The 11,860-nt window shown below is 33.6% G+C and overlaps 2 protein-coding genes across 3 annotated transcripts; one reads left to right on the top strand and one right to left on the bottom strand.

Moving 5' to 3' along the window:
* Positions 1 to 5,193: 5,193 nt before the first annotated feature.
* LOC131603405 (probable polyamine transporter At3g13620) lies at positions 5,194 to 7,082 on the top strand. Its single transcript, XM_058875703.1, has one exon. It carries the CDS (start codon positions 5,332 to 5,334, stop codon positions 6,775 to 6,777), a length of 1,446 nt encoding a protein of 481 aa, XP_058731686.1. The 5' UTR covers positions 5,194 to 5,331; the 3' UTR covers positions 6,778 to 7,082.
* Positions 7,083 to 7,725: 643 nt separating this feature from the next.
* Positions 7,726 to 11,591, bottom strand: LOC131603406 (uncharacterized). 2 transcript variants are annotated; one of them, XR_009284376.1, is made up of 13 exons: positions 11,391 to 11,591; positions 11,183 to 11,278; positions 10,989 to 11,066; positions 10,625 to 10,705; positions 10,292 to 10,511; positions 10,136 to 10,194; positions 9,602 to 9,651; positions 9,424 to 9,511; positions 9,069 to 9,329; positions 8,898 to 8,990; positions 8,604 to 8,740; positions 8,370 to 8,486; positions 7,726 to 8,213 (listed from the first exon to the last, which is right to left on the bottom strand). XR_009284376.1 is itself a non-coding variant. In XM_058875704.1 (13 exons), the coding sequence occupies exons 1-13, from the start codon at positions 11,454 to 11,456 to the stop codon at positions 8,148 to 8,150; spliced, it is 1,380 nt and encodes a 459-aa protein (XP_058731687.1). In that variant the 5' UTR covers positions 11,457 to 11,591; the 3' UTR covers positions 7,726 to 8,147. The 2 variants fall into 2 exon arrangements, 1 of the variants encoding a protein (XP_058731687.1); XM_058875704.1 differs by having other exon boundaries at positions 8,636 to 8,740.
* Positions 11,592 to 11,860: the final 269 nt, after the last annotated feature.

Raw genomic sequence — 11,860 nt, 5'->3', positions numbered from 1 at the left:
CAAACATGGAAGAGAATTGTATGCGGTTGATTTAAGACTTATGGAATTTTATCGCGTAGTCGCTATGATTTTATCAAGCTTCTGATAAAGTTCCATTGAATTTAAATCCAAGAACATCCTTCACTCACCACCAATCTTTATTACTAACTTTGATAACATACTTGACAAGTTTCAAGATGGTTATCTTTAACATCTAACAATTAACTTTAATTTCCGCATTTTATTATACTGTTCTTTATATTTCTTGCTTCATGTTTTATTTTATTATTTATTATTTATGTTTCTGTTATTTTTTCTTTGTCCATTTGGACATATTATTTATGTTTCTGTCATTTTTTCTTTGTCCATTTGGACATATTATTTATGTTTCTGTCATTTTTTCTTTGTCCATTTGGATATATTATTTATGTTTCTGTCATTTTTTCTTTGTCCATTTGGACATATTATTTATGTTTCTGTTATTTTTTCTTTGTCCACTTGGACATATTATTTATATTTCTGTTATTTTTTCTTTGTCCATTTGGACATATTATTTATGTTTCTGTTATTTTTTCTTTGTCCACTTGGACATATTATTTATGTTTCTGTCATTTTTTCTTTGTCCATTTGGACATATTATTTATATTTCTGCTATTTTTTCTTTGTCCATTTGGACATATTATTTATATTTCTGCTATTTTTTCTTTGTCCATTTGGACGTATTATTTATATTTCTGCTATTTTTCTTTGTCCACTTGGACATATTATTTATGTTTCCGCTATTTTCTCTTTGTCCATTTGGACGTTTATATTCCGCTATTTTCTCTTTGTCCATTTGGACGCTATGTTTATGTTTCCGCTATTTTCTTTTTGTCCACTTGGACCATACTTTACTTTTATGCTAAAACACTAATAAACAACAAAAATCTAAAAAAAAAACGCTTAAGGTTCTCTCTTGGACTACTGGTTACTATCCCTAGCATTTTGGAGATTCGGACTTATGGACTTAGTGCCTCTGGACCCTTATTCTGTTATTACTCTGTGGTTGTTCTGTCTGGCATTGGATTGTTGTCTGTTTGCGTATGCAGGTATTTCCTTGAAAATCCTTGATGGTTAATTCTAAGGCATTGAGATAAGGATTTTACCCGAAAACAGCCGTTACTCTGCCCGATTTTCATCAAAATTTTAATGTGCTTAAATGCAAAGTGGTGCTAAAGATAATAAGTTCATCTGGATCTCCAAGTGGTAATGCGTCGGTCAACTGTTGGTTTCTTATTTTGGTCAGATCATTCTCTCCTTAAACTTTTATTTTAAGCACTAGGATAGCCTTTTCATCTCCTCCCACTTCTTAAATTTTCAAAATCTTCTCCCTTTTTCCAAAATCTTCTTATGTTTGTAAAACCTCTTTTTAAAACCTTTCTTAAAAATGTCTTTTGCCCTTAGTGGCTTTTCTGCAAAAGTTTAGACACGATTAATTGTTGTAGTGAGTTGCGATACCCCACGATTTTGAAATTGATTGATATAATGAGATCTTTTCTGCGTGAGAGAGCTAGTGGCATACTCGTTGATTTTATCCGAGTTGGAGCCCTTCTTTCATTAGCGATGCAAAGAACTCATTTGTTCTCATGCTCAAGATCAATGGCCGAGTATTTCTCTCCGACGATGATAAAGTGTTTATTCGTTTTTTTTAAACCGTTTTCCCTTTTAAGCGGAACTACATTAGCTCTGACTTCTCCATTGCACCGAGGAGGTATGTAGGCACAAGGCTTAATGTCTTGCCGAGCTTATTTTAAAAAATCAAACAAGAGAAAAAGTGATCTAAGCAAAACTAAGAGCCCATGGATAACCATGGATACAAAGGATGCTTAAAACCTTCCCTTTGTATAACCAACCCCCCGAACCCAAAATCTGTCAAAAGGTCTTTCCTGTTCTTTTATGCCTTTCCTAAATGTTGGATAAAATAAAAGTCGGTGGCGACTCTTGCAAAAAAAAAAAAAATAAATAAAAAATAAAAAAAAAGAGAGCAAGGAGTCAGTTCGCCTCAAAAAACCGAGTTTACAAAGCCTTAATGCATATTAAATGAATCTGTACAAAGCAAGACGTATACCTTTGAGTAGGAGTGGCAAATGGGCATGCCCGTCCTGTTTAGTCCCGCCCCGCAAAAGCCCACAAAAAATGGGACGGTCATATTTGAGAGTGCGAGTCTAAAACCTTACCCCACCCCGCAAAAAAGTGAGGGCGGGGCGGGGAAAGCACTTGTGCCTTGAACCTTTTATGCCTAAAAATAGTAAAATTGTATAAAATAAGATCATGTCCGCAAAAAAAAAAACGGGACGGGGCGGGCACATTAAAGGGAGCGGGCCTAAAACTTTGCCCCGCCCTACAAAAAAATGCGGGCAAAACAGGCATTCCCTGCGGGCCGGACCCGTTTTGTCACCCCTACCTTTGAGTATACAGGAGAATTTCATACTTCATGGTGCTTGATAATCATGTGATCAAAGTATGTTTGATGATAGTGCATTTCAACGAGCATGATCAAAGTATTCTCGTTGAGAGTATCTCTCTATATATTTGATGATCATGTAACCTCTTGATCGATTAAGGTTATAAATATGTAATGGATTTATCAGTCTTGAAGTTTAAACTAACTCTAGTATCAATCGATTCGTAGAGAAGGATTTATAGTGTTTTGTCATCCCCTCGAAAGGGGGAGTTTTCTCAAGTTTACTTGATGTTTATGGTGATATACTTTTTAGATGATGAAAAATCGAAAAACTATGATTAACCCTCTAAATAAGTGATTTATTAATTTCTCAGTCATTTAAAATTATTTTCACTGTGATTTATTTGAGTTTTAAGCATTTTTAGAGAAAGGGGTGCCAAAAATGAAGAAAGGGGGTACCAAAATCAAAATATCAAAGCCCAATATGAATCTAAGGTCCAAAATATCAAGGATGATGAAAAATTAGGAAATAATCAACTATATCTAATGGTATAATTGATTATAAGAATTTGAATTTTAAATTTTGGACACTATAATCTATTAGACCTAATGGTATAATCGATTATAGCATTGAGAAATAGCAAGCCGTCCATTTCTCAACTGGCAACCAATTACATTTAATGAATAATAAATTATTAGATCTTTCTAATCGATTATTTTTTGGCTATTTAAAGGTATTTATTTTCTCTCTTCACATCTCATACTACATTCTTCTCTTGTGTGTTATTTGAATGTTAGAGCAAAAAATTATTATCCTTATCTTCATCATTATCAATGGCCAAAGAGATCCCACACATATAGAGGATCCACCTCATACTACTAAAATTATTTTTTTCCCAAGAACAAGAAGGCTAGTTCAATCGACATTTTGAATCAAGGGAGCTTCTTGATTCACACTACTTGGAAGAATTTTTTTTTAAAGATTATGCCTTCCTCCAAGCTTTTGCTGATGCGCAGTTAAAAAGCTTCATCTGCGAAATCATGAGTTAAATGTTCCCTACATTCATGAGAATATTATACTCAAACCTCAGCTACATAGATTGGATTCTTATTACTGAAATGAAAAACCATCGGATTCGTATGACTCTTGAAGAATTCACAAACATCTACAACCTTATACGCACCGACACCAACTATGATAACAATGAAGAAGGTAACAAATTTAACTTTTTGGATGCTTCTACCTCATTCTTGTCATATCCAAATATTACCATTCCTTCTCATTTCACCGTTGGCATAATGTGCTAAGATATTCTTCAGATCCACTATAGGTCAACCATGTTTTTTTCAAGGAAAAACAACTCTAGCCACATGATCAAATCCTACATAGTTGTGGTATGTTTTTTGGAAAATAAAGTTGAAAAGAATAACATTTATCATAGTGGACAAATTACGAAAAATCGTGTAGCATATTAGCTTCGATTTATAGGAAGAATCAGATAAACACACACTAATAATAAAAAGCACCTTAACTTTGATGAGGGTAAGAATCAACAATGGAATACTAATCAGATAAACACACACTAATAATATCATATGCTCTTAGAAGCCCACCTAGGTCAGCTCATGAGGAGATCTTGAAGAATTAACATGTCAGGGTGACCATGTCATTGATGTGTTGTCGGTCTATTAAATATTATGCGACTTACGTATGAGGGCATAGAGTCTGGGCACTTTGAGAGAGGTGACGACGATGTAGTTGCCCTCGCATGTGCCATTCTTACGGAGTCACATAATGCCTTAGGTTACCAGCGACAGATGGGGAGTCAGGGGGTTAGATTTAGACATACACGGTAGACATACGCAATAGGTTATGATTTTTTTTTCTATTTAGGGATGTTTTAGTATTATTTTTCATACTTTAAGAACAATGTTTGTAATATTATGAGATTTTTTTTAATTAATGCATTATTATTTTTTTGATAAATTATTAATGTATTACTTTGTTCTATAATGTGTGTTTATTAATCTTTGAATCAAATTATTACACGGTTAGTCGGATCAAAATGATGTTAACTTTAAAAAATACAAACTTAGGACAATGTTTCTGTCTAAGATGCATGCAGGAAATTTTCGGAGATGCATATCCAGAATAATGATGTTTAAATATGTTAGAATGCGGTGCACTCAGTAAAATTTTCAAAGATGCATCTTCATATTAATTTTTGACAAAAATAGGGTGGTTGCTTGATTTTCAAAGAATGAAATGATTTAAGATTCGTTTGAAGATACATCTCTAAAAACAAACGAGAGAAATTTTAAATTTTCAAAGGTGTGAGTCATACCTAAAGGTCGAAAAAGAACTTCCCAAATATAATAAGGCTAAAGTTATTGAATTTGTAAAATTCAAAAATAAAAAGGACATAAATATCTTGATTTGGTTTGTAAAAAGTGGGGACATAACATAAGGGTAAGGCGAGTGAGATCTACCTTGCTACTCTTAGAAATGATTAGGAAGCAAGTTTGACGAATAGAAATGATTAGGAAGCAAGTTTGACGAAAAAGTTATGTTGAAAATTTATAAGGTGTAACGAAATTAAAGCCTAAATCGATGACTTCCCCTACATGCAGTACACGTTACGTTACATACATTATTTAAATTAAAATTACATTTTATAATCAAATACATGAATAATTGAATAATAAATGTCTTTGCCTTATTGTTTTTGGGTATAAGATTTGCACAAGCATCATTTCAACGTGAGAGTTAAATATCCACAAATAATTGATACAGTATCTTACTAGCATAACATTATTCACCTATAATATTGAAATTGGAATTGAAATATATAAATATCATCAAAACATAGCGTAAATTTCCAACTTTCAAAAACCAAATCCAAAAACATATGGGTTATTCTGATGATTCCATTCATCAAACCCAAATTTCTATTCATCAAAATCTTCTAAACCAAACCATAGATGAAGAAGATCCAAATCCAAAATTCAAATCACAAAAAAAACTAGCCCTTCTCCCTCTAATCTTTCTCATCTACTTTGAGGTCTCTGGTGGCCCATATGGTGAGGAAGCAACAGTAAAAGCTGCAGGTCCATTTTTTGCAATTCTAGGTTTTGTAATTTTCCCTTTTATTTGGAGTGTTCCAGAGGCACTTTTAACTGCAGAATTAGCCACAACTTTTCCTGGAAATGGTGGGTTTGTTATCTGGGCTAATGAAGCTTTTGGCCCTTTTTGGGGTTCTCTTATGGGTTACTGGAAGTTTTTCTGTGGTGTTATTAATTTAGCATCTTATCCTGTTCTATGTATAGATTATCTTAAACTTGTGTTTCCTGTTTTGTCTTCTGGTTTTCCTCATTATGTGTCTGTTTTTGTCTCAACTTGTTTGTTGTCTTTTTTGAATTATTCTGGTTTGGCTATAGTTGGTTATACTGCTGTTGTTTTAGGTGTGATTTCTCTTTTGCCTTTTGTTTTCATGTCTTTGATTTCATTGCCTAAGATTGAGCCTAGTAGATGGTTGAGTTTTGGTCAAGAGGGTGTGGAGAAAGATTGGTCTCTTTTTTTTAATACTGTGTTTTGGAACTTGAATTTTTGGGATAGTGCTAGTACTTTGGCTGGTGAAGTTGAAGAGCCACATAAAACTTTTCCTAAAGCTTTGTTTTTTGCTGGATTGTTGACTTGTTTGGGTTATATAGTTCCTTTGTTGGCTGCAACTGGTGCTATGCCACTTGATCAAGAGAATTGGGTTGATGGGCATTTCGCGAATGTGGCTTATTTGATTGCTGGAAATTGGTTGAAATATTGGATGGAAATCGGTGCGGTTTTGTCTATTATTGGATTGTTTGAAGCGCAACTAAGTAGTGCTGCGTATCAGCTTTTGGGTATGGCGGATTTGGGATTTATACCGAAAATATTTGGTGAAAGGTCAAAGTGGTTTAACACACCTTGGATGGCGATTTTGATTTCAACAATGATATCACTTGCTATGTCATTTTTGAGTTTTACAGAGATAATTTCTACTGTGAATTTTTTGTATAGTTTAGGGATGCTTTTGGAGTTTGCTTCTTTCCTTAAGTTGAGGAAAAAGTTCCCTACAATGAAAAGACCTTATAAGGTTCCTTTGGGATTCTTTGGTTTGATTATAATGTGTTTGGTTCCGTCTGTGCTTTTGGTTTATGTGATGACAGTTGCGACAAAAGTTGTGTTAGTGGCTAGTTCTTTCTTAACATTGTTAGGGATAGTGTTGTATTATTTCATGAATCTTTGCAAGTCCAGAAGGTGGATTGAATTTAGTGGAGTAGGAGATAAATTGGAAGAAGATGAAGATATTGTTATATAGAAGTTGTTGGGTATGATTGATACTTATTATTATTACAGTACTACTTTGGGGTGGAGCAAGCTCTGTCAATTTATGTAACATGTTTTTTATTAGAGTTGAAGCAGTCTTTGTAATAAAATATGTATATTTATGTGTAGGAGAAATTAGATTCTCCTGTCACTGTTGTAATTTGTCATGCAAACGTCTGAATGACTGTAGATTCATTGATTAATTATTATTCTATTTTATTTGGAGCTTTCAAGATCCCAATTTGTTGTGGTATTGAATTATTAAAGTGTATGGAAAGACAGATTCACTTGTAGGGATGAGATTCTTTCAGTCTTTACTGAAAAGTTAAGATTCTCTGTCATTTAGATAATATCTATAATGAGGGCCATGAGATATTGACTTTAAATATCAAATTGGTTATATTTGATCATAAGTATTTTAAAAGTGAGATGATTTATGGATGGTTAATATTACATGGAACATCAAGTTGATTCATTCTGATTGAAAGCAATGCTAGCAAATTTGATCTTATCACAATTCAATTGCGTTTGAGGAAGGTGTACTTCAATAGAGGAGGAGGATGACAAGACAACATGTATTAATACCAAATGAATGAAAACATGACACTCAATTCCTAGTTTGAGTCAGCAAAATACAGATTTCATAACCAAAAAAAAAAAAAAAACTAAACTATTACTAGTTAATGTAACTTGTACATAAAATTATTATAATCCAGATTTTCATAGCTAGTCTAGCTACACAAACTAAGATAGTTAATGGATCAGTTCATAACAACAATAAAAGGGGGTGGACTGGGTTAATGGATCAATAACCGACATTGATTTTATTATTGAAAACAATGACCTCAAATGACTTATAATAAATTGAGCATCAAAAGCAAATAGAAATTTATCATCAACACTAACTAGATTTGAAGAAAAAGAACTGCAAACAAATAAGTAAAGAAAAACCAAAACAGGATAAAAATATGTCAATAGTACTCCTTTGATCAAGTACAAAACTGATTGTGCAGGATCATACCACTTTAATGCAGCAATATGATACCAACAGCCAAGTCTCTTATAACATAATACATTTCAATGGCAGAAGTTCAACTTTAAGAGAAAACAAGTTTATACAAAAAAAAAAAACTCAACGCCGATTGGAGTGAAGCCATTTTCAAACTATGGTTATAAGAGAATATAAATGCAAATGACAGAACTACAGATTGGAAATATTTTAATTTCTGTTCCTCCTGCCATGATCTACAAATCTTAACTATTGACAGCAAAAACCGCAAAATTTGCTCCAAGCAAAGCTGAAGTCGAAACAAAAGTCAAATTGCTATGCATTTCCACACCCTGGATTTTCACATCCCAGTTTCATTTCTTAGCCAATACCTCTCCTTTGCACTCACTACCTGCCGTGACCACGAAACCTGCTCCGACCTGCCAATATAGGCAATGTCACAACACTCCAATCTAAATTTTAAATTTGTAACAATGCAAAATGCCAAATTGCCAGTATAGGCAATGTCACAATATTCCAAACATTGCCATCATGAAAAATATTTAGAAAAACTGAGAAAAAGAGAAACAAATTACTTGGCAATCTTTTAGTATTGCACGTTCTTGGAGCTGTACATTGCTGCATATGACAGAACCTTGGATTGAACAAAAATCACCGATAGTAACATGGTTCATAACTACTGAATTAACAACCTGCATACATGTATAACATAAAAACAAATGAAAGAAAACTCGACAATTTTTTTGACCATAGCGCATTAGTAAAACTAATAATTGTATCACAAATAAATCAAAGGACCAAAAACTAACTTCATGTTAATTGCAGGGACAACATATCCCACCTTAACATTGGCACCTATCCTACAGTGGCGGCCAATGACAGATCGTTTTACACTGCACTTGTCACCCATCAGTGAACCTTCCCCCAGCATACAATGTGGTCCTACCTAAAACAAATCACAAATAATGTATAAAATAAAAAATGGGAAAACCTAAATAAATCTTTCTGAAACTGAATTCCAATTCCATAAAGCATGACTAGAATACAAACGCTGAAATTAGTTGCGAATTGTCTGCAGTCTCTAGTGTGTTTAACTAACTCACAGTTGTTTTTGTCCCAAGCTCTGCAGTGGGATGGATAATGTTGTTATGAGCAGAGAAGGAATACCCTGACAAATGACTAGCTTCTCCTATCACCTGTCACATTAAAAAATGAATAAAGCCCAAGTAAGCAGAACTATGCTTGAAAAAATATAGAGGAATAAAAAAACTTACATCCCGGTTTATATCATTGTATGCTTGTATAGAATTCAGGCGAGCACAGTACTTGCTACTTCCAGCAATATAGACACAGCATTTATGGGTTCTCCGAACAGAGTCAGAACCATTAGTACTAAGTGCATGACGTAGATGAAATGTCGGCTCAGATGCATTAGCAAGTATTTGAGATAACATTTGTTGATTCTTTTGAGAAATACCCTTCTCAGTTCCATTTTCTTCTGCTTGTGGTGTTCCATTTAATAATACTTCCGATTTCTAGTTCTCATTTAGAAAAGTATAACCAGGTTAGAATCCTTACAAGTTTGGCATTCTTTAAACTATCTCTCTGCAAAAACATTACACAACTAACCAGTTGGCTGCGGACAAGATATGGTAATACATCATGTTTTAAGCTTTGAAATTCACACTTCTGATCTAGAACTTCTAGTAGAACTGATCTGCAAGAAAAGTATGTTTCAGGATACAATCACAACTAATTTAAGATATAGAATATAGATATAAGGAAGTCAAAAAGTAGATGAATATACCTTTTGAATGCATACAAGTGGGCATCCATTAGATCAGCTCTTATTTCTATCTACATGAAAAACAATTTATAAAAAGTAAAAAATCAATGAAATCAAAATGGGGAACATGCAAAAGTATACTGTTAAATTTTATTTTATACTACTCATATGACATTCATTTATTTCTAATATAAAAGTAATTTTTTATGAGAATAATTTTCTTACTTCCAACCTAAACATATTAATAACTTTCCATAACTTGACAGACAGAAAAAGAACTTCATTAATAACATTGGCCTATGCGCTACACAAGAGATGCAAATATGCAATAACCTCTAAAGCATGAGTACTTCTAAAATGGTGAAGCACCCCCACCGGGTACATACCCAAACTGCGTATACGGATGGTACTACAATTTTTCTTTTATTCTGTTTCCAGTGAAATTTGTTGTTATGGTAACTCAAACAATTTAGTTCTCTAGTGATACATTTTATAGTTTTTATAATAGGAGAAATCCAAGGCAGGTGAAAGTGAAACTAGGAAAAACAGAAAAACCTGGCCAACGGCACGGAGTATGCTCTTCTGAATTCGAAGATCTTTTTCAACTTCAGCTCCTGAAAATTGTTGCAAGATTCCACTTGAGAGTTGAGGAACATATACAATAAGTCACTAAATAGAACATATAATAGGGATGAGGTATGGAAATCTAACCAGTTGCTATATGAAGTAAAAACTGTTTCGTAGGGTCCAGCCCTATCAAATCATAGCGGCCAGGTTTCTTGGTTTTGTCTTTCCCACCAGAGGACACCGACTCTAAAGGTCCACTTACAGGAGAATTACAAAGCAAAGCAGTGACAACCGCATCATGCCGTCGATGAGTAGCGGCAACAGCACCAATCGGCACATCAGAAACAAGATCACCGCTGACAATCTGCAGAAAATTAAAACAACCATTAAAATCAATATCACCTAGGGTTTATGGTCCTCTCTATCAACTCATCAACTATATCTCAGGGTTAAGAAACAACGAAAAGTGATACTCACCAAAATGTCTTTCGCGTATAGGTGGCGTGCAATTGCTCGAATTGCACCAGCTGTTCCCACATCCTCAGGAACCGCAGCAACCTAAAACATATAAAAACACAAAAAAGAATCACACATTTGGATAGACTAGAGTATCAAATATTAATAATACTTTAAGAATAAAATTAAATAAGATCTTTAAGAATCCGTGGTCCGGGTAATCTAAAGTGAGCAACTCACCTTAGATACCCATTGTTAACGAACAAATCAATAACCAATATCACAAGAAGATGCATAACAAATCACTCATGGTTGAAATATCAACCCTTGATTTCCCATTCTACTAATTAGGAAGTAAACAATTGCATTAAGAAAAACGAAAAACCTCGACATGGAGGCGATCGGCATAAGCTCCCGAAATCCACGCCCCAACGTTAAGAGCAGCATCTTGACCTTCAACTACCTACTCAAAAAACCACACCATCACTAAAATTTCACTACCAATTCAACAAAAACACTCAAATTCACCCTCTCAAATTCCATATTCACATAAAAAAGAGTAATTCATCAGAATGGTACCACGATGAGATCTTTAAGGTTGCTAAGCTCCAAAAGCTCGACAACGTAAGAGAGAAGCGGACGGTTCGCCACCGGAAGTAAAGCATTCGGAAGCTCCTGCAAACGGAATAGAAACATTCCGACACAATTCAAATTCAAATTTCAATTCCTAATTTCACTTCCATTTACATTCCGAAGCAAAGAGAAGAAAGAGAGTTATCATTATTACCTTTGAAACGAGAGGGGTGAGTTTTTTGGAGACGCCGCCGGCGAGAACAACGACTTGAAAATCCATCGGAATTGAGAATCAGGGTTTTGGGTTTTCGGAGGGTTTTCTTTTTCCTTTCACAAATCAAATCGAAGGAATGAAGTGGTTCGTTCGAACACTGAAAAACCCAAACACGACTCGTGTATCAACTAGTACTTTTACCCGTGCATCAAATTTTAGATAGATATTATATTTTTATAAAAATAACCATATAAATATAAAAATAACAAAAATTTTATTTAATAAATAGAAAAAAATTAAAATTAATTAGTTAAATTAGTGAAAGATAAATTTTCTAAATACAAATTGTATGTTTAAAAGTCCATCTTTAACGATATATGTTTTTAAAAAAAATAATATTTAAACTATGAAGTATAAAAATTATAAAATACTAACTTTAATTATTTTTTACGTTGATAATATAATAAAAT

The sequence above is a fragment of the Vicia villosa genome, linkage group LG5 (assembly GCF_029867415.1).
Source record: "Vicia villosa cultivar HV-30 ecotype Madison, WI linkage group LG5, Vvil1.0, whole genome shotgun sequence".
Classification (NCBI taxonomy): Eukaryota; Viridiplantae; Streptophyta; class Magnoliopsida; order Fabales; family Fabaceae; genus Vicia; species Vicia villosa.
Note: the sequence above shows the minus strand (reverse complement) of the source record. Positions and strands in the feature narration are given on the sequence as shown.